At 60.3% G+C, this 22,091-nt stretch overlaps 1 protein-coding gene across 1 annotated transcript; it reads left to right on the top strand.

The window, feature by feature from the left end:
* The first annotated feature begins 811 nt into the window (after window positions 1-811).
* Window positions 812-21,204, top strand: NPTXR (neuronal pentraxin receptor). The gene is made up of 5 exons (XM_081309752.1): window positions 812-1,564; window positions 12,770-12,995; window positions 13,935-14,182; window positions 16,371-16,550; window positions 17,636-21,204. The coding sequence occupies exons 1-5, from the start codon at window positions 974-976 to the stop codon at window positions 17,858-17,860; spliced, it is 1,470 nt and encodes a 489-aa protein (XP_081165878.1). The 5' UTR covers window positions 812-973; the 3' UTR covers window positions 17,861-21,204.
* Window positions 21,205-22,091: the final 887 nt, after the last annotated feature.

Here is a 22,091-nt window from a genome sequence, read left to right as displayed (position 1 = left end):
CTAATCCCATTGCTGCTCCTTCCTTCCCTGCCAGGTTCTCCTGCCCAAGGGTCTTCCTTCTGCCACCCGCCTGTGATGGGTGGGGGCACAGGCAGGATTCGGAGGAGGGGGTTTCTGCTATCCCCTGAGATCACAGAAATACTTATTAATGGGGGTGGAGGGAAGTGAACTCCTTTAGGAGATTAGAGGTGGCAGGCCATGGGTAAGTGGCCATGGTACAAACAGTGGTTCGGTCAACACCCCCACCCCACCCAACACTGGCCTCTCTCATCCTCTCCATCTCCCACCCCATATTATCCGGTAGTCTGGTCCAGTCGGAAGAAACGAGGCACAAATGCTGCTCCGACTCATACTGGCTGTGCGACCTTGGCCAGCGCCTTGACCACAGAGGGCCTCAGTTTCCTCATTTGTATTGTGCGCCTGTCCCCAGCGAGACTTAATTGAGACCCGGCTTGTAGGGCGCTCAGCATAGAGCTGCACAGGAGGAAAGCTCGCTGCAAGGTGGCTGTCGGCATTACCGGTACCCGGGTGAAGCCAGAGGGCGCGAGGGGAGGGCTGGGGGTCGCCCAGGATCCCGCCATGCGACCACGGGGTCTCCGCCCTCTGCGCCGCGCCGGCGGCGACATTAAAGTCCTGGGCGCGGCCCCGGCCCGCGCGGCATCCTCGGGCGACCGCACCTGGGCGCCCGGCACAGAACGGGTGCGGGGCTGGGCCAGGGCCGCCGGGGGAGCGAGTGGGGCGGGGCCGCGGCGCCCGCTCCCTCCCCGCCGCCCGCCGCCTTCTCCGCCTCCCGTCGCCCGGGCTCAGAGCGGCGGCAGCAGCGGCCGCGGCGACAGCTCCGGCTCCCGCTCCCGATCGGCCCTGCGCTCCCGGGCCCCGCGCCCCGACCCCGCCGCCGCGCCTGCCGGGGGCCTCGGGCGCCCCCGCCGCCCGCCTCACGCTGAAGTTCCTGGCCGTGCTGCTGGCCGCGGGCATGCTGGCGTTCCTCGGTGCCGTCATCTGCATCATCGCCAGCGTGCCCCTGGCGGCCAGCCCCGCGCGGGCGCTGCCCGGCGGCACCGACAACGCCTCGGCCGCCGCGGGCGCCGCCGCGTCCCCGGGCCCGCAGCGCAGCCTGAGCGCGCTGCACGGCGCTGGCGCCTCGGCCGGGCCCTCGGCGCTGCCCGGGGCGCCGGCGGCCAGCGCCTACCCGCTGCCACCCGGGCCGCTCTTCAGCCGCTTCCTGTGCACGCCGCTGGCGGCCGCCTGCCCGTCGGGGACCGAGCAAGGGGACGCGGCGGGCGCGGCGCCGGGCGAGCGCGAAGAGCTGCTGCTGCTGCAGAGCACGGCGGAGCAGCTGCGCCAGACGGCGCTGCAGCAGGAGGCGCGCATCCGCGCCGACCAGGACACCATCCGCGAGCTCACCGGCAAGCTGGGCCGCTGCGAGAGCGGCCTGCCGCGCGGCCTCCAGGACGCCGGGCCCCGCCGTGACACCATGGCCGACGGGGCCTGGGACTCGCCCGCGCTCATCCTGGAGCTGGAGGACGCCGTGCGCGCCCTCCGGGACCGCATAGACCGCATCGAGGTGAGCGCCGCGCGCCGTCGGGGAGCCGCCGGGGTGGGAGGGGCCGCCGCCCGCGTGCAAGGGCGCCAGGTGCCCGCGCCACACTCGCGGATCTCCTCGGGTCTCCTGTCTGTGTAACCGGGAGGATCTTTCCTTGCGGGCGAGGCGGGAGGGTTGCTGTCAGGAGCAAGCAGGTGTCTGGAACCGTGACAGCGGCACCTGGAGCGCGCCACAAAGACTCAGTCCTTTTCTCTCCATGCACCTCCCGGAGTCTCAGTTTCCGCGACTGTAAAATGGGTATAACGGCGTCCCCTTGTAGTGGAAATGGAACGTGTGTGGAAATGCTTGGCACGTATGAAGATCTCATTAAATGTCCGTTTCCTTCCCCACGAACCCACAAACAGCTCCAGTCCCACTCCTCGGTCAGGTGAGAAGAGGCACTGGCCAAGACTCAGAGTTCTCCTCGCATGCCAACGAGCGGGGAACACAGTGCCCATAAGGCAAACCTGGGTGCCCCTCACCCTCTCTCACTCTTGAATGGGCTGGGGCTGTGGACCTGACGCAAGCCGCTCAGAGGCCAGGTCCAGCCTCAGATACTTGGAAGGCCACAGCTACTGGGTGGGGAATGGATGGCGATGGGGGACCCACCCTGCCTCCTAACCGTCACCTTTTCCAGATTTTCCCAGCTCAAGTTCTGGGCCAGGCATGGGTGGTCCAAGGCAGCAGCCTGCTTCTCTTGGGTGTGATCCTGGGCCAGTCACTTCTCCTGTGGAGTCCTGCGACCTCCTTCCTTCTTGTAAGAACAAATTTGTGGTCTCCAGAAGTGTAGGTCAGACAATCAAACTGGGCCGAACAAGCAGCAGGAAGACCCTGGCCACCCCCAGGCATGGAGGTGGACCACAGGAAGGGGGTAGCCTTGTGGAAAAGGGGGAGAAAGTTATGGCACCTCTGCTTTCCAATCTGAGTGCCACCAGGCGAGGCGAGGACAGAGAGGGGAAGGAAGTAAATGTGGGGCCCCCAAGCTCCTTCAGTGAAATCCCAGGGCAAGCAGCACAGGGGATGCCCACTAGAGGGTTGTCGATGCCCCTGATCAGCAGTCCTCTAGTCGGCTAAGGGCAGAACCCACCCCAGGGTGTCAGAGTCATGGCTCACAGCACTGCAGCCGCCCTCTGATCCCCTTACAGGTGGGAAAACCCAGCTCAAAAACCTCCTCAAGTGAGAAGAGAGGGAGGAAAGCCAGTCCAGCACCCTCTCCCCTGACTCCACCTGGACAGTGCAAGGAAATGACCAGGGATAAGCTTAAACTCCAAAGCGAAAGGGAGCCTTGGTTTCTTCACCTGTGAAATGGGCATAACAGTAGCATGTGCCTCACCAGGTAGTGGAGGATTGAGTGAGTCTACCTGATGTGAAAGGACCCAGAACCGTCTCTGGCACAGAGGCACGCTCAGGCAATTTGAGTGATTGCTATTCTGATCATTGTGCTATAATATAATCAATTTTAAAAAAAGCAACCAAAAATAAAAATGGAAACAAACTCTTCTTTTAGGAAAACAGATTTTATTCATGTTAAATAATTAATGTCCAGTCGACGTCCTTTGGCCTCTCTTAGCCCCCACCCCCATGCCCAGATGGCACGGGCATCTCCTCCCATGTGTGGGCTGGCAGGCTGGGCTGGCCTGGATCTGTTCCCCAGCACCCGCAGCTCTTGGCAGGGTGGGCTCCCCTCCGGAGAACCCACTGAGGCCAGGGGATCCTGGCGGCTGGGATCTGGCGGCAGGTTGGCCTTCCAGGCAGGGGGCCTGGCTTCCCCACATTCACCTTCTCATTTTTTTCTGTGTGGTGGACAGGAAGAAAGAAAGGCGGGTGGCCGCCTGGCCGCTGGGGCTGTCTTCTGAGCCTGGCTGGGGCCAGAGCCAGTCTCTGGGGGCCTTTGGCAGGGGCCGCAGTCTGGAGCCCGTGGATATGGGGTCAGGCTCCGGCTCTCAGGTGGGACCATGAAGCCAGCGTCTAATTTCTCACTTGTCTTCCCATTCAGTATCTTCAGGAAGCCCCCAGATTTTTCAGGGTCTACCTCTTCTGCCACCAATGTCCTGAAAGTGCTCTTACTAATGTCCCCAGAGTTGATAAGCCGCGTAGAGACTTTCCTTTCCTTGCTGGGCCTGACATCTGCCTCTCCCCCCGCCCTCTGCCTGCTCTGCCCGGCTCCTGTCTCCTGGCAGAGGCCACCTCCTGCGTGGTGTGTGCCCCTCTCGGCTGGCCTGTCCCTTTCCCTGCGTGAACCCAGCCACCTCTGGAAGCTTCCAGCACCCTTTCCACAGTGGGCCAAACCAAATCTCAGTTCTGGCCCCTGGGGTGTGGACACCACCTGAGCTCCTGCCCCTGGCCTCCCCCCTCTCCTGACCGCCCCTGTTCTCCCTGCTCCGAGGGCCCCCTCGCTCTGGACTCATCTCACGTGCACCTTGTGGCAGCCTCTTTGCTGGTGTCCCACCTCCAGGTCCCCCCTCCTCCAGGCAGCCCCAGGGGTCCCCCTTATGTCCCTAGAGGGGCTCCCCTGGGGTGCAGTTTGGGGCTCGGCTGTGCTTCCAGCCTGGCCTCCAGCTCTTCCTACCTCTGCCTGGGTCACCCCAGCACCTCCTGCTCCCCATCTAAGAGTCCGTCCTGAGGTCACCTCCTCCCAGAGGCCTCCCCGATCATGCTCTGCCTACCCCACACCATGCCGTCCCTGCCCACCATCACCCATGCCTCTTGGACTCCCCCTCCCCTCCCAGCCACACGCGCGACTAGAACCTTCTCCCCATAGACCTCAGTGGCAGCCGCATTCGAAAACTTAGGCGAAACCATCTTTTTGTGTATTATGTACACATGTATTTATTTATTGTTGTTCATTGAAAAAAAAGTCAAAGGTTTGGGGGGGGGTTCATTTAATTCCATTTTCTCCCCTTCTGCAGCCCCCCTAAGTCCCAAACCTGCGCAGTGAGCTGCTGTGCAATTAGCATGTTAATGACTGACAGTTCCCTGGGACTCACCTTCCAGCACTTTCTCTCCTCGGTCACTTGACCGGCTCCTGTTGCTGGGCTGTTGCCATGGGCTGTGTCTACTTGTTTTTCTTCTAGATTCTCATTGTCACGTCAACGTGATGCACAGTTGCTTCTTTTTTAAGTCTGTTGAATCATTTCTCTCACTGAAGTCCCAGGAGTCACATTACTGGGTCAGAAGATATTGACTTGGATCCTGGGGTTGGAACCCAGGACCTCACAGGCGCTAGGCAGGTGCTCACCACTGAGCTACATCCCCAGTCCCTTTCTTTTTTCTTTTTTTCCTTTGTGGGGCTGGGGATTGAACCCAGGGCCTTGTACATGCGAGGCAAGCACTCAACCAACTGACCTATATCCCCAGCCCTGGCGTCAAACTTTTGATCTCCTGCCTCAGCCTCCAAAGTAGCTTTCCAGCCTCCGATTATAGGCGTGTGATTTTTTTTTTTTTTTTATGGCTCTGGCCAAGAACTACTTTCTAAGAGAGTTAGACCATTTACGTGGCAACTCACTGTGAATGCATGTCCCAGTATTTCATTTTTGTGCTAATGTATGTGCACAGTGAAACTTCAAGGCTGATTTAGCGTTTCTTTGACATAAGCCCCACCCTTAACCCAGCCTGGCAAGATGATTGCCTTCCCCCATCCTGAAGTAGGAGCCATAGCAAGGAATATCCTGCTGCTGATCACAGGAGACGTTGGATTCAGGGAAGCCACAATTTCTGCTGTATCAAAAATCAGTGCTAGTGCCAGGGGTGGTGGCGCACACCTGTAATCCCAGCAAGCTCAGGAGGCTGAGACAGGAGGATCATGAGTTCAAACCCAGCCTCAGCAAAATGAGGCACTAAGCAACTCAGTGAGACCCTGTCTCTAAATAAAATACAAAATGGGGCTGGGGATGTGGCTCAGTGGGTGAGTGCCCCTGAGATCAATCCCTGGTACCTGCCAAAAAAAAAATCAGCGATAGCAATTATAAGTCACAGTTACTGAGCACTTACCCTGCATCAGGAACTATGCATTATCTCATTTAATCCTTATAAAATCTCTATGGGGAAGTTCTATTCTATCCTCCTTTTACAATGAAACAGCTGTTTAGAGAGGTTAAAAAATTTGCCCCAGGTCCCACAGCAGTGGAGCCTGGATTTGATCCATGCAGTGTCTGGCTCCAGAGCCCAAAATTCTTTATGATTAACGCCAGACTCATCTGCAGGGGTCAGATCTCATTCACCTGCAAGAAAGAAAGACAAGTGAGGGCAGTGCCCATTGCTGGATACTGTGCTAGACCATGTTGGCCTTAGAACACTCAGAACAAGAGAGCGCCAGGCCAGAGCTCAAAGGCACGTCCTCCAGCCATTGAAATAATCCGGGGCCTCACTGTGCTGTTTATGATAATGGCAACTTAACGGGGCACTTGCAACATACCTATTGGCTTGTCCAGTCTTCAGTCCTATGAAATAGGCCACACGCAATCCCATCATACACGGGGGGCCTGGAGGCTCCGAGTCTGAGGGGCACACCCACACCGGGGCCAGATGCTCCCTGACCCCCTTCCAGCTCCAGATAACTTCTGCTGTGGAAGGCTGCTGGGCAGGGCTGAGTCCTTGCTTGTGACTCTCCTTTTCCGGGCCTCAGTGTCCTTGCCTGTAAGATGAGAGGAGGGGGCTAGGTGAGGCCCACACTGGAGTCCCTGAACCTCCCACTCCAGCTGATGGTGGCCCTTCACTCTAGGAAGAAGCCTGATTCTAAGTTTCTGCATTTGTTTTTTGTGGTGCTGGGGGTTTAACCCAGGGGAGCTCTACCACTGGGCCACATCCCTGGCCCTTAATTTTTCAAGATTGCATCTCACTAATTGTCCAGGCTGGCTTCGAATTTGCCATCCTCCTGCCTCAGCCTCCTGAGCCACGGGGATTACAGGCCACGGCACCTGCTGAAGCCTGGCTTCTTAAATCCCACCTCTCCCACCTGCTTCCTGTGACCTCGGAAAACTCCTTCTCCTCTCTGACCCTCAGTCTCCCATCTGTCAAACGGGAAGGGCCATCCTGTGTCCTTACAGTCCATCCCTGCCAGGCTCTCCTCTGGGAGGGGAAACCCTTCCCTGTGTTTCAAGCTGGCAGGAGCCACCTGGGCAGAAGGCAGAGTGTCCCCTGTGGATATCTTAGATCCAGAACATGGAAAAGCTCGCCCTTGGTGTTTACAAAGGACCAAATCCTGTGTGGACAGCTCCTGGAGATGGTGCACGGGTACATCCTTGAAAGCACCCCCAGATCAAAGCTAAGACCTCCCCCAGCTCCCCAGAAGGCTCCCTCCTGCCCCTCAAAGTCAACACCCCCCCACAGGCCCTTCCTAGTCCACCCTTTGTCCCTGGGAGTCCATCTTGCTTGTACTTGAATCCGGGCCTCCTTTGTGCCTGGGTTTTCCATTCTACATCACACCTGGGACATCAGTCACCAGGCACGTGCCCGGGGCTCCTGGGTGTTCACTGCCGGGTGGTGTCCCCTAGCAAGGACGAACTTTAGTTCACTCACCTCTTCTTCTGCCCGTGGGCATTCGGGTTGTTCCTGATGTCACAAATAAAGCTGCTTTGGACATGTGGGTGACATCTTTCGGTGGCTGTCAGCGTTGGTTCTCCTGCATTCATCTATCCCCAGAAGTGGGACGTCTGGGTGGCAGGAGCGGGTATATTTAGCGCCGGGGGTACTGCCAAATGTGTTCCCAAAGTGGCGGTGAGAGTTTACACGCCCACCTGCATTTGAGCCTCGCCAGCCTGGGCCTGGTCATTTTCAGACACCCCTGTCGTGGTGGGCGTGGAGTGGGCCCACGTGGTTCTAATCTGGGTCGTCCTGGTGACTCCTGCTGCCCAGCATCTCTGCTTAGCTGTGCATTGCCTGTGGGAGGTGGGGTGAGGTCAGAGTTGTGCTCCTCACCGAGGGAGGCATATGTTGGGGTCTCTCCTGGACAGCCCCGTGGAACTCCGGGGACCAGGAGTGAGGTGCTCAACCCAAAGTGGAAGCACTTAGGTGTCCCCACAGCCCTGGTTTACTCCAGGGGAAACTGAGGTTCCCAGAGGCACAGGGACTTGCCAGGGCCACCCAGCGTGGCAGAGGTTGAGCCAGGGCCACCCAGGATTTCTGACTAAAGAGGTCTGGGTGTGGGGTTTGGTCTGGGTCCCAGAAGGTGTCTGGGCAGGCAGGACCGTGGAGGAAGTTCTATCGCCTTCTGGAAGTAATAGCTTGATTTGGAGTCCTTAGAGGGGACAGGTGACAGAGGCTGGGGAGGCTGGGTCCTAACCATACTCTGGGGACTCTGGGCCCACAGGGGTGTCCAGGATACATGCACCCCACCTGCAGATCCAGAGAGAGTCTTGTCCCCTTTCTTGTCCTCTTTGCCTGTTTGTCTTCTCAAGACAGCTCCAAGCTGGCATTGGGGACCAGGATGACAGAACCCAGTCTGGCCCCTGCCCCTGGCTCTCCTGGCTGGGCTGGGGGAGTCAGGAAGCTTCTGGGGTGTTCCTGAGGAGGAAGGTGGGACAGCAGGGCGGGGCGCATGGCTCCCACTGGGCTCCTTGAGAGGCCTCCTGAGGCCCCACCCTGGTGCTCAGTGGTGCCCTGGCCCTGTGCTCTGGCCACACGTTCAGCAGCTGCCTCTGTGCCACGTGAGCACCCCGGGGCAGGCATGGGGTCTTCCTCTCCTTAGGGACACAGCAAGCAGCAGCAGAGATGAGATCCCCCTGTGCCCAAGCCTTCCAGCCACTACTGCCCTCCCTTTCACAGACAGTGACACAAAGGAGGCTCAGAGACATCTAGACGCTTGCCTACTTGTTCTGCTGGCACTTTGATCCATTAACCCAGGTCCAGGACCCAGACTCCTGCCCCTCAATAATAGCAAAGAATAATAAGAATAGTTATAACCATTTGCCAGTCACTTATGTGCAGGGCTGTCCATCTATTCTCTCATTTTATCATTACTTATGTTCCCAAAGGTAGGTATTGTTAGAACCCACATCTTACAGATGAGGAGACTGAGGGTCAGAGTGGTTGAGCAACTTGCCCAAGGTCACAGATCTAGTATCAAGGAGCCTAGAAATAATGCAGACCTGTGTGGTGTCCATAACAGGAACACAGTTGACAGATGGATGAATGAGTGAATAAAATGAATGAGCGTTCTGCAGCTCTGCCAGAGAAGCCCTCAGGGTCGCTTCTCTCCCTTCGGAGCATCTTAGCTCAGGCATCAGGGAAGCTGCCATCTGGAGGGGGGCAGGCACTGGGCAGGGTGGGGGGCGGGGAGAGTGTTCTTGGAAGAAGGAACAGCATGTGCGGAGGCCTTAGGAGGGAGCTCAGTCGGGGGAGTTGGGGCAGCTGGGGACTTTGGGTGGGCGTGACAGACAGCCTGCTGGGTTTGAGTGTGGTCCTGTAGTGGGGTCAGAGACCAGAGAGGGACTTTATTATGGGGAAGGGGCTACTGAAGGATTTTAGGCAGGAGACCAGCGCGGCTGGACTGAGTTTAGGTGGCGGCCTCTGGCTGCTTTGCGAAGGGACACAGCCACAACGGGATCCCAGCCCAGGGGACCCGGCCTGCGCTGGAGAGAGACAAAGGGCTGGGCGACGCCGCGGAAGACACAAGACGCGGGGCTGGATTCTGCCGTCAGGCGCTCTGCTTCGGGATTTTGTTTTCTGTTTTTTAATCATTGGAGATGATTTCAGATAAGGGGTGTAAGTGTGGCCAGCCCCTGGGGGCCCGGAGCCGAGGTCCTACCGCCCGCCGCGCCGGCCCCGCCCCCTGGGGACCTGCCGTCCTGATTGGCTGGTGTCAGCCCCGCCTTTCCAGGCGGCCGCTTCAGTCCCGCGTCCTGGCCGCGCTACGAACAGGTCTGGAGTTGGAGACGGACAGTGGCCCCTGCAAGGGAGAGTTGAGTGCTGTTGGCCAGTAATGGGCCGGCCCTCCTGCAGCCCTTCGGTGCCAGCAGTACCCTACCCGCCTCCAGTCGCCCGTCCAACCGTCACGATGCCATGAGACAGTAGTGTCATTGCGTCCTTTCTGTCTGGGGGAGACTGAGGCCCCTCAGCCCCCCACGGCAAGGGCGTCCAGTGGTGGAGCCAGGGCGGATGCCGGGCAGGACTCACATAGGACGTGGGGTGCTTGATTGGGAAGGTGACCCACCCTGCCCGGCTGCCTCCAGAGCCCGCCCTGGGCTCAGCAAGCAGGGGTGGCCCGTGCCTTCAAGGCAGCCGAGGCAACCAGCGCAGTGCCCACTGGGCCAATCAACCATCAGGGCAGCACCGAGGAGTGGACACAGTTCCTCGGGTTGTGGAGGCCTTGGCGGAGTGTGTGCTCAGAGCGTCCCTAGAGCAGGACTTGGCATGCCGGGAACGCGCCCTCTTGGCATTCCTGGTACCGAGTGCCCAGGAGCCCCGCACACTAGCGGCTGAGCTGGACTCTCCTGGGCTCTGCTCCAGGCCCGGGAAACTTACCCTAAACTCCACCTGCACTCCCAGCAGGACGGCCACGGCTCCAAGCCCCACTTTCCTGCCTCATCAGGAGCTGAGTGGGGCGGTGGCGTGGTCATCACCCCCTCTCTCCCACACCATCTCAGGCCAGGGGCCCACTTGGCAGCTGGCCGGGAGCCCACGCAGCATAGCTAGCAACCGCAGCAGATGGCAAGGGGGGTGGGGGAGTCGTGTTCTGATTCACAGCACTGGGGTGGGGAGGGGCTGTGTGTGATGGGGAGCCCACCTCCTCCCTGGAACACGTGGCCACCCCCCAGCTGGCATGCATCCTGAGGGGGCAGTGGATCAGCATTAGTGTAAATAGCTGGTGTCCCCCCTGTCCTGATGCCCAGCTAGAGAGGCATTGGCTCCAGCGGCACCAGGCAATGCAGAAGCACTCCTGCTTCGGTGTCCCCAGCCTTTCAAAGGGGTCCTGAGAGTGCCACCTTCGGTGAAAGTGTGAAAATTTACGAACAGCATGGGAAGTGTCAGGCCTGGCCCAGCCTGCGGTCTCCTGGGTGCACACTCTTTCCGAGTGTGGCACGGAGGCTGGCAGGGAGCTGGGAGCAGATCAGAGGGTCAGAGCTGGGGGCCGGGGTCCCTGCCACAGCCTTCTCAGCTCTGAGGAGGAGCACCCCTGTGAGCTAATCGCCACAGGCCAAGCCAGACATACTGAGAGGCCCACCCGCCCATCCCCACTTCCCCCCAGCCCAGGGACCACGAGGGCATTTGGAAGGGTGGGCAGCTGTGACCTCTAAGATGGGCTGTGGCGGAGGATAAAGGTGGCCGGGGTCTCCCTGCCCCACTGCTTCATGGGGTCTCCTGGACCTTTTCAGAGGCTGGAACAGGGAGGTCGAGCTTCAGTCCCTCCCCCCCCCCACCAGATGGAGCGGGGCTGAATTTGCACTGGTACAGACCCCAAGGCCACCTCACCTTTCCCACAGGAGCCTCTCAGCAGAGCTGGGGGACAGACAGGACAGAGCAGTGGCAGGACAAGTGTCCAGAACAGCCAGGTGACAAATGATGCCTAGTGAAAACAGCGGAGTGGGGCTGCCAGGGGACTCCTCTGCTGCATGCTCCCGAAGTGACAGTGGGTGACTCTCACCCCAGTTTCCCTGCCCACAAAATGGGGACACTATGGTACCTTCATCACAGACTTGTTACATGGGTCAGTGGGTGACTGTTGGTGAGAGGCCTGTTGGGCCTGAGCCAGAGAGACAGCACCGTCCCACCTAGCCCAAGCCGTGTGCCATGCCCCAGCACCCACTCTGGCCAGGCTCTGGGTAGGACCCTCCCTGCGGGACCCCCCGCAGGCCATCACTCACCCTGCACAGCCTGCAGCAGGCATGCCAAGGCCCCGTCCTGCAGACAGGAGCAGTGGTCCCAGGTGGTCGGCCGCCTGCTCCTGCTCTCTGGGCACAGTGCCAGGGAGCTGGTCCCTCCAGTTCCTTGACATGAGGCCACCCCAGCATTCACGGGGTCAGCTCCCATATCCCCCAGCACATTGAAACATGGGACACACTTATCCTCGTGCCACGTGGATAAAAATAGGGACATGCCTGTCACCCAGTAAATGACCAGCAAGGCTGGGGCTGGGCTGATGAGGCTGAGAGGGTCATCTCTGCTTGTCCCAAGCTCCAGAGCCAGCCCCTGGCAGCTCGGGGCACTCACGAGATGGCAGGTCCTGGGCTTTCTGTGTCGCTGTATCTCTAGCACCCTAAGTGGGGACCCAGTACGTGGTAGGTGCTCAGTGGGTAAACTGTGAGGATTTGATGAACTCAAGTCTGGGTCCCAGGCCTGGGGACAGGGCCATGACCAGGCAGAGCGGGAACTGCCCAGGAGCATGGAGGAGACAGGAAACCCCTGGGAGGACGAATGTTCAGTTTGCTCCTAGAAGCTATTAGGAATTATTAATCTCTGACTGATTTCCTGTGACATGTCTGCCAGAGACTGTCCCCTCCAAGAGTCTGAACCCGCAGCCTTACCCATCTCCCTCCACCAGGAGAGGGCAAGGAGAGCTCCCTGCTCCCTGCCCCAGTTCTCCTTCCGGCCAGGGCCTTATGGCAGGACAGGAGGGGCTCTGGGCACTCGGTCCCCATCCTGGGCTGGGTGATGTGAGTCCCCCACCCCGATCACCGTGTCCCAGACAGTAATCGCAACAGCAGGCTGCCTGTTGGCATTGGCCCTCAGTGCCCCACAGCCCTGCCAACTGGGTGCCATTGTCTCGGGAGAAAGTAAGTTCAGAGAGCTCGGGATTTCCCGGGGCCACGGGGCGGGCTGCCTCCAAGCTGGACTTGAGTCCGGGGCCATCAAACTCCAGTCTGGGATCTTCTGCCTGCAAAGGCTGTGCCCCAGAGTCCTGTTCCAGAAGACCCTGGCTTATGCCTCTGGGTCTGCCTTGATGGCAGTGCCACGTGCAGAGAGCCAACACCCCTGGGGGCAGTGGACACGGCCCAGCAGGCTGACCCCGACTGGTGCCTGGGTGTGAGCTGTGAGTAGAGGGGGCCCGGCCCCAGCACTCCCAGGCCTTGGCAGAGCTGTGCCCGCCCCCGTGGGTCTAGTGACAGGCCACCCAGGCCTTGGTAGCTAGAAGGCCAACAGGCCCACGGAGGCTCGCCCGCTGGCTTCTCTAAGACAGTGGGCGTCCAGGTGCCCGAGGCTTCCCCCTCCCTCCCGTGGCCTCACCTTCCCTCCTTCTCTCCCTCCGAGCAGCAGGATCTCCCAGCCCACGTGAACCTCTCGGCCACCCCGGCCCCCGCCCCCGTGGTGCCCACCGCCCTGCACTCCAAGATGGACGAGCTGGAGGGGCAGCTGTTGGCCAAGGTGCTGGCGCTGGAGAAGGAACGCGTGGCCCTCAGTCACAGCAGCCACCGGCAGCGGCAGGAGGTGGAGAAGGAGCTAGACGCCCTGCAGGACCGCGTGGCTGAGCTGGAGCACGGTGGGTCCTGGGCCCCGCGAGGCCCCGAGGTGCCAGGTCCACCCTGAGCTCGTGCTTTCCAGAGGCTAAAGCTGGATGGGATGGTGGGGAGGAGGCTGGGAGTACAGAATAAGTGGGGGACAGTATCATCAGACCTAAGTTATCATTGACAGTTACCACTTCCTGGTACTACTGAACCCGAGGAGTGGGCTAAGCGCACGACATGTCAGCTGTCAGTCCTCACAAACTGCACAAGGATTTTCACAGGCGAGGAAACTGAGGCTCAGAGGTCAAGTGACTTGCCCAAGGTCACACAGCCAAAAAGTGGAGGATTGAGACCTCTATCCAGTTCTGTTCGACTCCACCATCATGCATTTAAACACCCACAAATAACACCTGCAGCAACTACCAGTCAGGGTTTTGTCATTTGCTTAACACCCAGGCCTGGCCCTGCTGGGGAGGCAGAGCAGCATAATAGATGGTGTCAGGGGTGGGCATCAGGAGGGCTCGCTCCAGGCTCCACATCTGTCACTGGCTTGCTCGGTGACCTGGGAAGGTCACTTCTTTTCCCAGGCCTGTTTTTCTCATCCAAGAAATGGGGTTTAGGACTCCTGAGATCTCATGGGCCTTTTAGCCTTGAAACCTTGTGGAAACAAGTTGGGGAGCAGGAGAAACCATTGACTGAAGGAACTGAGGCCCAGAGAGGTCAAGTTGAACTTGTTGATGGTCACACAGCCTGGAAATGGCAGAGGCAGGATTTGAACTCAGGACATCTAGGTCCAGACCGGGTGTGGAGGGGATTCATCACTTATATCCCTTAGCCAGAGGCAGAGTAGAGAAGACGGGTGGGGGTGACCCACTCGACGCCTGCGGGTGGCCGGGCACCGCTAGCCCTCTTTCTGGAGCGCCTGTGCACCCAGTCCTTGCTGGCTGCTCTGACCCCGCCATGCCACCCCCCAGGGTCCTCGGCCTACAGCCCCCCGGAGGCCTTCAAGATCAGTATCCCCATCCGCAACAACTACATGTATGGGCGGGTGCGCAAGGCGCTGCCCGAGCTCTACGCCTTCACCGCCTGCATGTGGCTGCGGTCCAAGTCGGGCGGCACCGGCCAGGGCACCCCCTTCTCCTACTCGGTGCCCGGGCAAGCGAACGAGATCGTGCTGCTGGAGGCTGGCCACGAGCCCATGGAGCTGCTGATCAACGACAAGGTAGGCAGGAGGGGCCCTGCAGCGCCCCCTTGCGACGGGTCAGCGCTGGAGCTCTGCTCTGCCGATTCAGCACACGTTAAATGCCTCCTGTGTGCCAGGCGGGTGCTGGGAAGGCAAAGACAATCCAGAGGTGGGCTGGCCGGGTCGGGTCGCTCCCGTTGTCTAGAGGAGCAGGGGAGGTCACAGACTCGCGGTGACTTCCCCAGTGGCCCAGCTGTGGGGGCGGGGCTGGAGGTGCCCGTTCCCAGGGCCTGCTCTGTTCTCCCAGAGAGAGAGAAAGAAGGAAGAGAGGTGCATGGACCGGCCTGGGGAGCGGGGGAAGGCTGGGGACCTCCCCCTCTGCCAGTTTCTTTGCCCTCCACTCTGTGGGGGAGACTCGGCTGGGGCCATTCTGGGACCTGAGTGCCGGGTGGAAGCCAGTGCATGGTGCCCACTGAGTGAGGTGGCCATTCGCCTGCCTGGGCCTTGATTTCCCACCTGTGAGCAGGGAGGACAATAGTCCCTGCCCCTCAGGTTGTCATAGGAAGCAAGTGGCTTAACCCCACATAGAGGGTCTGAGCAGAGCCTGGCATTTAGCCTTGACAATGTGAGCTCCGCTGTCACCCAAGGCGCAGCGCTACAAAGCTCTATCCTGCTGCCACCCCAGCCTGCCCCACAGCCTGGGAGTCAGGTCTCTTCGTTGTCCCCATCCTGCAGGGAGAGCAGCGAGACTCAGAGGGGAGCCAGGCTTCCTGGCCACGCTGCTGGTGAGGGCAAAAGTGTGATTTGGATTTTGAGCTCCAGAAGTCACCTCTTACCCCCTCCCCTGTTCTGCCTCCTCACACCCAGGCTCCCTTCCCCATGATCCTTCCCCTGGCCTGGCTGGAAGACAGGGAAGGAGGAGTGATTGGCGGGGCAGGTGATGGAGGGGCAAGAAGAGGAAGCTCTCATCACCCCTGTTCCCCGCCAAAGTTCCTCCTCCTGCCTGACACACTGCTTTGGCCTTGCTGGCACAGTGATCCCTTAAGGTCCCCTGGAAATGCAGGCATCACATGTCACACCCACCTGTGACCAGCTCACAGCCACACAGAGTCAGGAGATGCCTCTCCTGGGTGTCCTGGGAGAAAAGGAAGGAGATGGGCCCAGGACACAGTGAACTTCTCTTGTGGCCCCAGAAGCTCAAAGACCATCCAGATAGCTGGGCTCCATCTAGACCCTGCCACCTTGCTCCTACCACCACCGGCTGGCTGCCATCCCTGGCCTTGCCCAGGACAGCCCAGGAGTTCAGCACCCTGGACAAGGCACCAGGCCTCTCACTTTCCTGCTGGGCGGTGCGTGGTTTGCCTGGCAACAGAGTGGCCAGATACCACTGACCTTCCAGGTGTCCTCTCTTCCCATCCCCCCTTCCTCTGGCCTTCACAGCCACTGTGTCTCCCTGTGGCCTCTGTACTACTCTGGCAGTGTTGTCCCTGAAGTCCTGCCCTCCTGGGCAGGCACAGCTCACTTGAGGCCATGACCAGACCCATCTCCCCAGTGTCCAGAATCAGGCCTGGCACCAAGTAGGCCCCAGAGAGCGCATGGGATGAGGGAGCCCTCTAGGACTGCCATGTCCACGTACTGCAAGTGCTGTCACCTCACAGGCCAAGCCCAGCCCCTCAGCAGAGGCCCCGGAGCTTGGTGATGAGTCTGAGGCTCGTGGTGAACTAACCGTGGCTTCCTGGCTGGAGGGAAAGACAGGGCTGCTGTTTGCCCTCCTTTGACCACTTCGCTTTACAGACAAGGAAACTGAGGTCCAAGGCGGGAAGAACAGCCTCCCTGGTCACGCAGGGGGTTGGTGGCAGAGCTAGAGCCAGATACTGGCACCTGGCCTCGGGTCCATGGCCTCTTTTTTGCTGCCAGTGCCCCGGCCCCGGCTGTGTGTGGACATGGGGTGCTGTATGCAGGGGGAGCGGGCCATGGGACACTGCCTCCACCCGCATGACCTTGTGGGTCTAGAAGCAGTGGAAGACCCGAACTGGACCGTAACTCGTGACCTCAGGGAAGCTGCTTGGTTAGGCTGTGGGGGAAGGGAGAGGGGTCAGCAGAACCCTGGGACGGGAGGGAGGCAGGTTCAGGACTTGGGCCAGTCCCTGGGTCTCCCAGCCCCACCCCCCTGCTCCAGCTTTGGGCCTGTGGCTCCCCTGACCTGGGTTGGGGGATCTGTGTCCAGGTGGCCCAGCTGCCCCTGAGCCTGAAGGACAGCAGCTGGCACCACATCTGCATCGCCTGGACCACAAGGGATGGCCTGTGGTCTGCCTACCAGGATGGGGAGCTGCGAGGCTCTGGGGAGAACCTGGCGGCCTGGCACCCCATCAAGCCCCATGGGATCCTCATCCTGGGCCAGGAGCAGGTAAGGGTCGCACTGGTGTCAGGCTGGAGGCCCAAGAGCCTGCCCAGGGGCCCTGAGGGGAGAGGCAGGCATAGAGGACCTGAGAACACAGCAGTGACCATTCAGGCAGATCCCCCCATTCTACAAATGGGCAGACTGAGGGCCAAAGACAGTAGGGACTGGCCAAAGGGACTGGGACCTTAGGGAGGACTAGAACCTCAAGGTGGGGCTATGTCCTTGGAGGGGGGGCTAGAACCTTGGAGTGGGTGTAGAGCTTGGAGGTAAAGGGAGAACCTGAGGGTGGGACTGGAACCTGGATGTGGGGCTGGAACCTTGAAGATGGTACTAGAACCTTAGGGATGGAGCTAGAACCTTGTAAGGGAGCTAGATCTGGAGGTGGGGCTAGGACCTTAGGGTGGAGCTTGGATGGAAGCAGAGCTAGGACCCTGGAGGGGGGGCTAGGACCTAGAGGCGGGGCTAGAACCTGGAGGCGGGGCTAGAACCTGGAGGTGGGGATAGAACCTGGAGGTGGGCTAGGACCTAGAGGTGGGGCTAGGACCTGGAGGTGGGGCTAGGACCTGGAGGTGGGGCTAGGACCTGGAGGTGGGCTAGGACCTGGAGGCGGGGCTAGGGCCTGGAGGCGGGGTTAGAACATGGAGGTGGGGCTAGGACCTGGAGGTGGGGCTAGGACCTGGAGGCGGGGTTAGAACATGGAGGTGGGGCTAGGACCTGGAGGTGGGGCTAGGACCTGGAGGTGGGCTAGGACCTGGAGGCGGGGCTAGGGCCTGGAAGTGGGGTTAGAACATGGAGGTGGGGCTAGGACCTGGAGGTGGGGCTAGGACCTGGAGGTGGGCTAGGACCTGGAGGCGGGGCTAGGGCCTGGAAGTGGGGTTAGAACATGGAGGTGGGGCTAGGACCTGGAGGCGGGGCTAGGACCTGGAGGTGGGCTAGGACCTGGAGGTGGGGCTAGGACCTGGAGGTGGGCTAGGACCTGGAGGCAGGGCTAGGACCTTGGGCAGGGCCTCCCGGGGAAAGGGCCTGGCTGCTGTTCTTTCTGCTCCCTCACGCCACACCTCTTTCTTCTCCCGGCTTCTCTCTTGGCCTAGGACACCCTCGGGGGCCGATTTGATGCCACCCAGGCCTTCGTCGGGGACATCACCCAGTTTAACCTGTGGGACCATGCCCTGACACCCGCCCAGGTCCTGGGCATTGCCAACTGTACTGGGCCACTGCTGGGCAACGTCCTCCCCTGGGAGGACAAGCTGGTTGAGGCCTTTGGGGGTGCAACGAAGTCCTCCTTCGACGTGTGCAAGGGGCGAGCCAAGGCATGAGGCACCTCGCCTGCCACCTGGGGGACCCCGGGGCGGTCCTTCCCTCCTCAGCCTGCCCACACTCTGGCCTCCCTCCTGCCCCTCCTGGCCATGTCTCCCATCCCTCTCACCTGTATACACACCTCCAGAATCCCTGCCCTTCGATGGGTCCCCTTGGCCTCCTGGGTGGGCACAAGCATCTCAAGTCAACAGGCCAAGCCCGGGGACTCCAGGCCCCGCCCACCCTCCTGGCGTTACATGGGGTGACCCGGCCTGCCCGCCCTCTCCCATCGAACACACGGATTCCACCAACCTCAGCAGCATCCCCTCGGGGTCGTGTATGGCGGTGGCCTCAGTACCTTTGTCCCCCAGGCTGCAGGTGGCCCCTTTCTCTCGGGGCCGCAGCAGGAGGCGGAAGGGGCTGACACAGGCATTGGAGAGCAGACTGCCTCTCCCTCCTCTCCCGCTGCCCATGGAGGGCGGGGTCTGGACGAGCCGCCAGCCCTTACCCCTCCTCCCTCCTGTGTGTGTGCGCAGTGGTGTGAATGTCGGTCCCACGCCCATGCTCACCTGCCTCAGTTTCCAGGACATTCCCTGCCCAGCCCCACCTGCAGGGTTGGGGTCCCATGGACCAGAGGCCACAAGACTATGGTCACTTCTTGTGCCCAGGGCTTGGGCCACTTTCTCTGGTCTGGGAGCAGCTTAAAGCAGAAGCGTCATGGCCCAGGACACTCCTTCTGCATGGCCCTGGGGAGGGAGGAAGACGCTGAGAGGGCCCTGCTGCTAACCTGCTGTGTGGTCTTCTGTAAGTGCCTACCCTCTCTGGGCCTAGTTTTCTCTTTGTGAGTTGAGGCCCTTGGTTTGGCCATTTCCGAGAGCTCTCCAGATGGATAGTGAGATGACGCCCCCACCTGACCAGGTGGATAGTGCAGAGAAAACCTGAGAACCCAGGGGCTTGGTAGGGGCAGGTTCTGGGACTGGGCAACAGATGGATCAGGCTGGGCATATGTCTCCAAGGGTCAAGGTTCAGGGTAAGGTTCAAGACAGAACAGACTCACACATGGATCATAAGTGTCAGCTCCTTCTGGGTCCTGCCAGCCTGGCACCCTTGCCTAAGAGTGTCACAAAGATCTTGAGTCCTCACCAGCTCCCCCAAGAGAGTGGAAGAATGTCAGAGCTGAGAAAAGCCATCCAGCCTCACCTCTTGCTGTGAGAAATGGGGAAGAACTCAGAGAGGGCAAGTATCTTGCACAGGATCACACAGCACAATGGGGGAGAGTCAGAACTAGAATCCAGAGCTTTTGACTTCCTCTTCAGTGTTCCTCCCTCCACACCACACTTTCTTTGGGTCCAGTCCACACCTGAGAGGGTGGGCATTTGAGAGGGCAGGATGCTTTCTAGCATGCCACTGGAACATCTCCCTTCAGGCAACACCCAGACATCTTGGCACCCCAGGACGGGGAGCATGACCCCTGGGCACTGTGGCAGAAGGGACAGCTAGGGATGCACATGTCCCTCCCAGGCGTCTGAGCAATGGCACTGGTGCCTCTCACCCCACCTCTTGTTTCCTGCTCTGCTCCCCATGGCCGCTCAGCCTGAGCCATGACGCGAGAGCCACAGGGTGTGGGGCTCAGTGCCCTGGAAGTGCATCCATGTCCTGGACTTGTGGCCTCCGCCCCCAGGTCCTCGTTTCCATTTTGAGAGCACAGACGATTGCTCAGCACCTCGGTCCCAGGGCCCTGGAAGACGAGCACTCGGGCTTCAGCCAGGACCACTGAGATCTCGGTCGCCCCGGTAACAGCCAATGACATCAGCCCAAGTGCTGGGTCAAGTGTCTCATCGTGACGACACGGGCTGTTGCTGGGCAATGGCAGGGTTCGGAACTTAGCTGCTGGGGACGTGACCTTGTTGGGTTTCTGCTACTATTTTGAGACCTTAGAAGGATCAGGCCTTGGGAGGGAGGTGACAGAAACTGCTTGGCCACTTGAGCCCACCCAGACACGTCATCCCCAGTCCTTTATGCTTTGGTGAGGACTCAACATTGACGCCTGAGCTTCGTTTCTATGCCAATCACCTTGGTCAGCCCCAAGAGGGAAGGGAACAAATTGGCGATGTTGGGGTGTGCCTCTGAGTGTGTCTGCACCCCTCCCTCATCTGTTCAGTCTTCTGCGGACACAGGGCACCTGCTCTTGGGACAGTTGGGTAACTTGAGCTGCTCCTGGACATGTCTAAGAGACAGGGAGAAAGGGGCTGGGCCTGGCCACCAAGGAGGATGGAGCTGGCCATGTCGGGCCTCTTTAGGCACCTGGCGCTCGCTGAGCCCTGTGCAGGCATCGGATCGTCCTCATAGCACAGTCACACGTTAGGACCCTCTTGGCCTCAAGTTCAGGGAGGTCAGTGGGGCTCAGAGGGCAAAGCTCCCGTGTCCCTCAGCCTCCCAGGGGTGAAGTACAGATTTCTACCCACACACAGGGCCAGCCTCAGCCAGGGCCCGAGAACCCCAACCACACAGACGAGCTCAGGTGCGCTGCTGCTGGTGTGGTTTGGCCTGAAGGGATGGCCACCTGGCTCAGAGGGACGGAGAGACAGGTGTTCCTGGAGGGACCTTCCCCAGGGCCAAGGTCCCTTTGGTGAGGCCGTGAGAAGGGTCCCCAGCCCTGAGGGATCTTGACCCGGGGACCAGGCAGGGAGGGGACGCATCTGCTTCTCTTCAGACTCCGCTGTGTGCCACGCCCTGGGCAGGTGCTCCACAGTTGCACTCTGCCAGATTTGCCCACCTTGAGGCATGTGGCAGCACCCCTCCCAGAGTCCCTAGGGGGCGTACGCCCTTGCCACAGTCTTGCATGACCCAGGACCACAGATGGGGCACGGAAGTTCTCGGAGGAGGACGAAGCCCTCACTTTACAGATGAGGAAGCTGAGGCCTGGGGAGGGCGAGTGACCCCCCAAAGCACCCTGCTGAGACTGGGGCGCTGTGAGCCCCGCTGGCAGGCCATGCCCCATTCTCTCCAGGACCCAGGCCCCTTTCCACGCATCCTAGGTGTCCCAGACCCTGGCCTGAGGGGACTGGGGAGGGGCCCTGCCAGAGATGGGATCACTCTTCACCCCTATTTCAGATGCCTGCCACCCCGGACCCCACCCCGACACCCTGATCCTGGGAAGGGGCCCATGTGGCCCAGGCAGAGCAGCCGGCAAGCATGTCACGTTGTCTGTGAAGTCAGAGCCCCCACTGCCCGCCCTCCGCGGCTCCCCTCGGGGTCCCCCCTCCCTGTTTGTACACAGTGGCCTGCGATGCAACGTGTGCGCGTGTGTGACCTGTGTCATGGTTTTTGTTACTTTTTCGTTTTTGTAAATTTGAATGTTCAAAATAAACTTTCGGTTTACTCAAAGGCTCCTCTTTGGGGGTGGGGGGTGCTGTCCCCGGGGCACCCGACCTGGACTGCCCCAGAGCCTCGCCCACCAGAGCCGCCCTGGACCTGGCTGGTTCTGCCAGCGGCGGCTCAGTCACACCTCTGTTCCAGCGTTCATGCCGCAAGCTGTGGGAACCAGGTCCCTCATGGAAAGTGCCCCAGTTCTGAGAACTGGGCTTTGGCCTCGTTCCGAACACCCCTTCCCCACCATGTGCCCCAGTTCCAGGATCCGGGCCCCCGACTTGTTCCCTAGGACCCAGTCTGAGTCACCTGCTTGAACCCTTGGGGTCCTGGAGATGGAATCGGGCAGGTGGAAGGACCCTGTCATATTCCAACCCCTCCCCCAAGGCAGCTGGACTCCTCTGGCACCTGCGGCCTGGAGCCTGGGTCCTGGGAGCAGCATTAGGGTCTGCTCCCGACCCCACCCTTCTACCACCCACCCCCAGCCCTGCAGGGTCTCCATCTTTCCTGGGACCTCCCTGCGCACACGGTCGCGGGGGCACTTTACCAATGAGACCACTGTTGGGGCTGGACTTTGTCTACAAATGACCCCTGTGAAGTCAGGGGCTAGGCAGGGTCACACCAGCAAAAGGGACTCCGCAGGCTGTCCCCAAAGCCTCCCAACCTTCCAGGAATTCCAAGAGTGAATTCCAGGTAGGGCTGGCTGGAAGAGGCCTGTCCAGCGGGAAGGCCCGAGGGAAGTCGGCTACGGTAGCTGAGAAGCCCATGTGCTGCGTTGACTCCAGGCCAGAGCCCCAGATTTGTTTGGGGACAAGGATGTTTTCAGCGACTTCCCACCAACGGGAAGACACACCTTGAAGGCCGAGCTGCACAGATGCGTCC

Source organism: Spermophilus citellus (genome assembly GCF_964194105.1).
Source record: "Spermophilus citellus genome assembly, chromosome: 10".
NCBI lineage: Eukaryota > Metazoa > Chordata > Mammalia > Rodentia > Sciuridae > Spermophilus > Spermophilus citellus.
The sequence above is the reverse complement of the archived record's forward strand: the minus strand, read 5'-3'. Positions and strand labels throughout refer to the sequence as shown.

Bases quoted from the DNA above. Each gene is read 5' to 3' on its own strand.
- NPTXR (XM_081309752.1), top strand. From the start codon at position 974: ATGCTGGCGTTCCTCGGTGCCGTCATCTGCATCATCGCCAGCGTGCCC. The intron at 1,565-12,769 runs GTGAGCGCCGCG...CCCTCCGAGCAG, and splicing joins ACCGCATAGACCGCATCGAG to CAGGATCTCCCAGCCCACGT. The intron at 14,183-16,370 runs GTAGGCAGGAGG...ATCTGTGTCCAG, and splicing joins AGCTGCTGATCAACGACAAG to GTGGCCCAGCTGCCCCTGAG.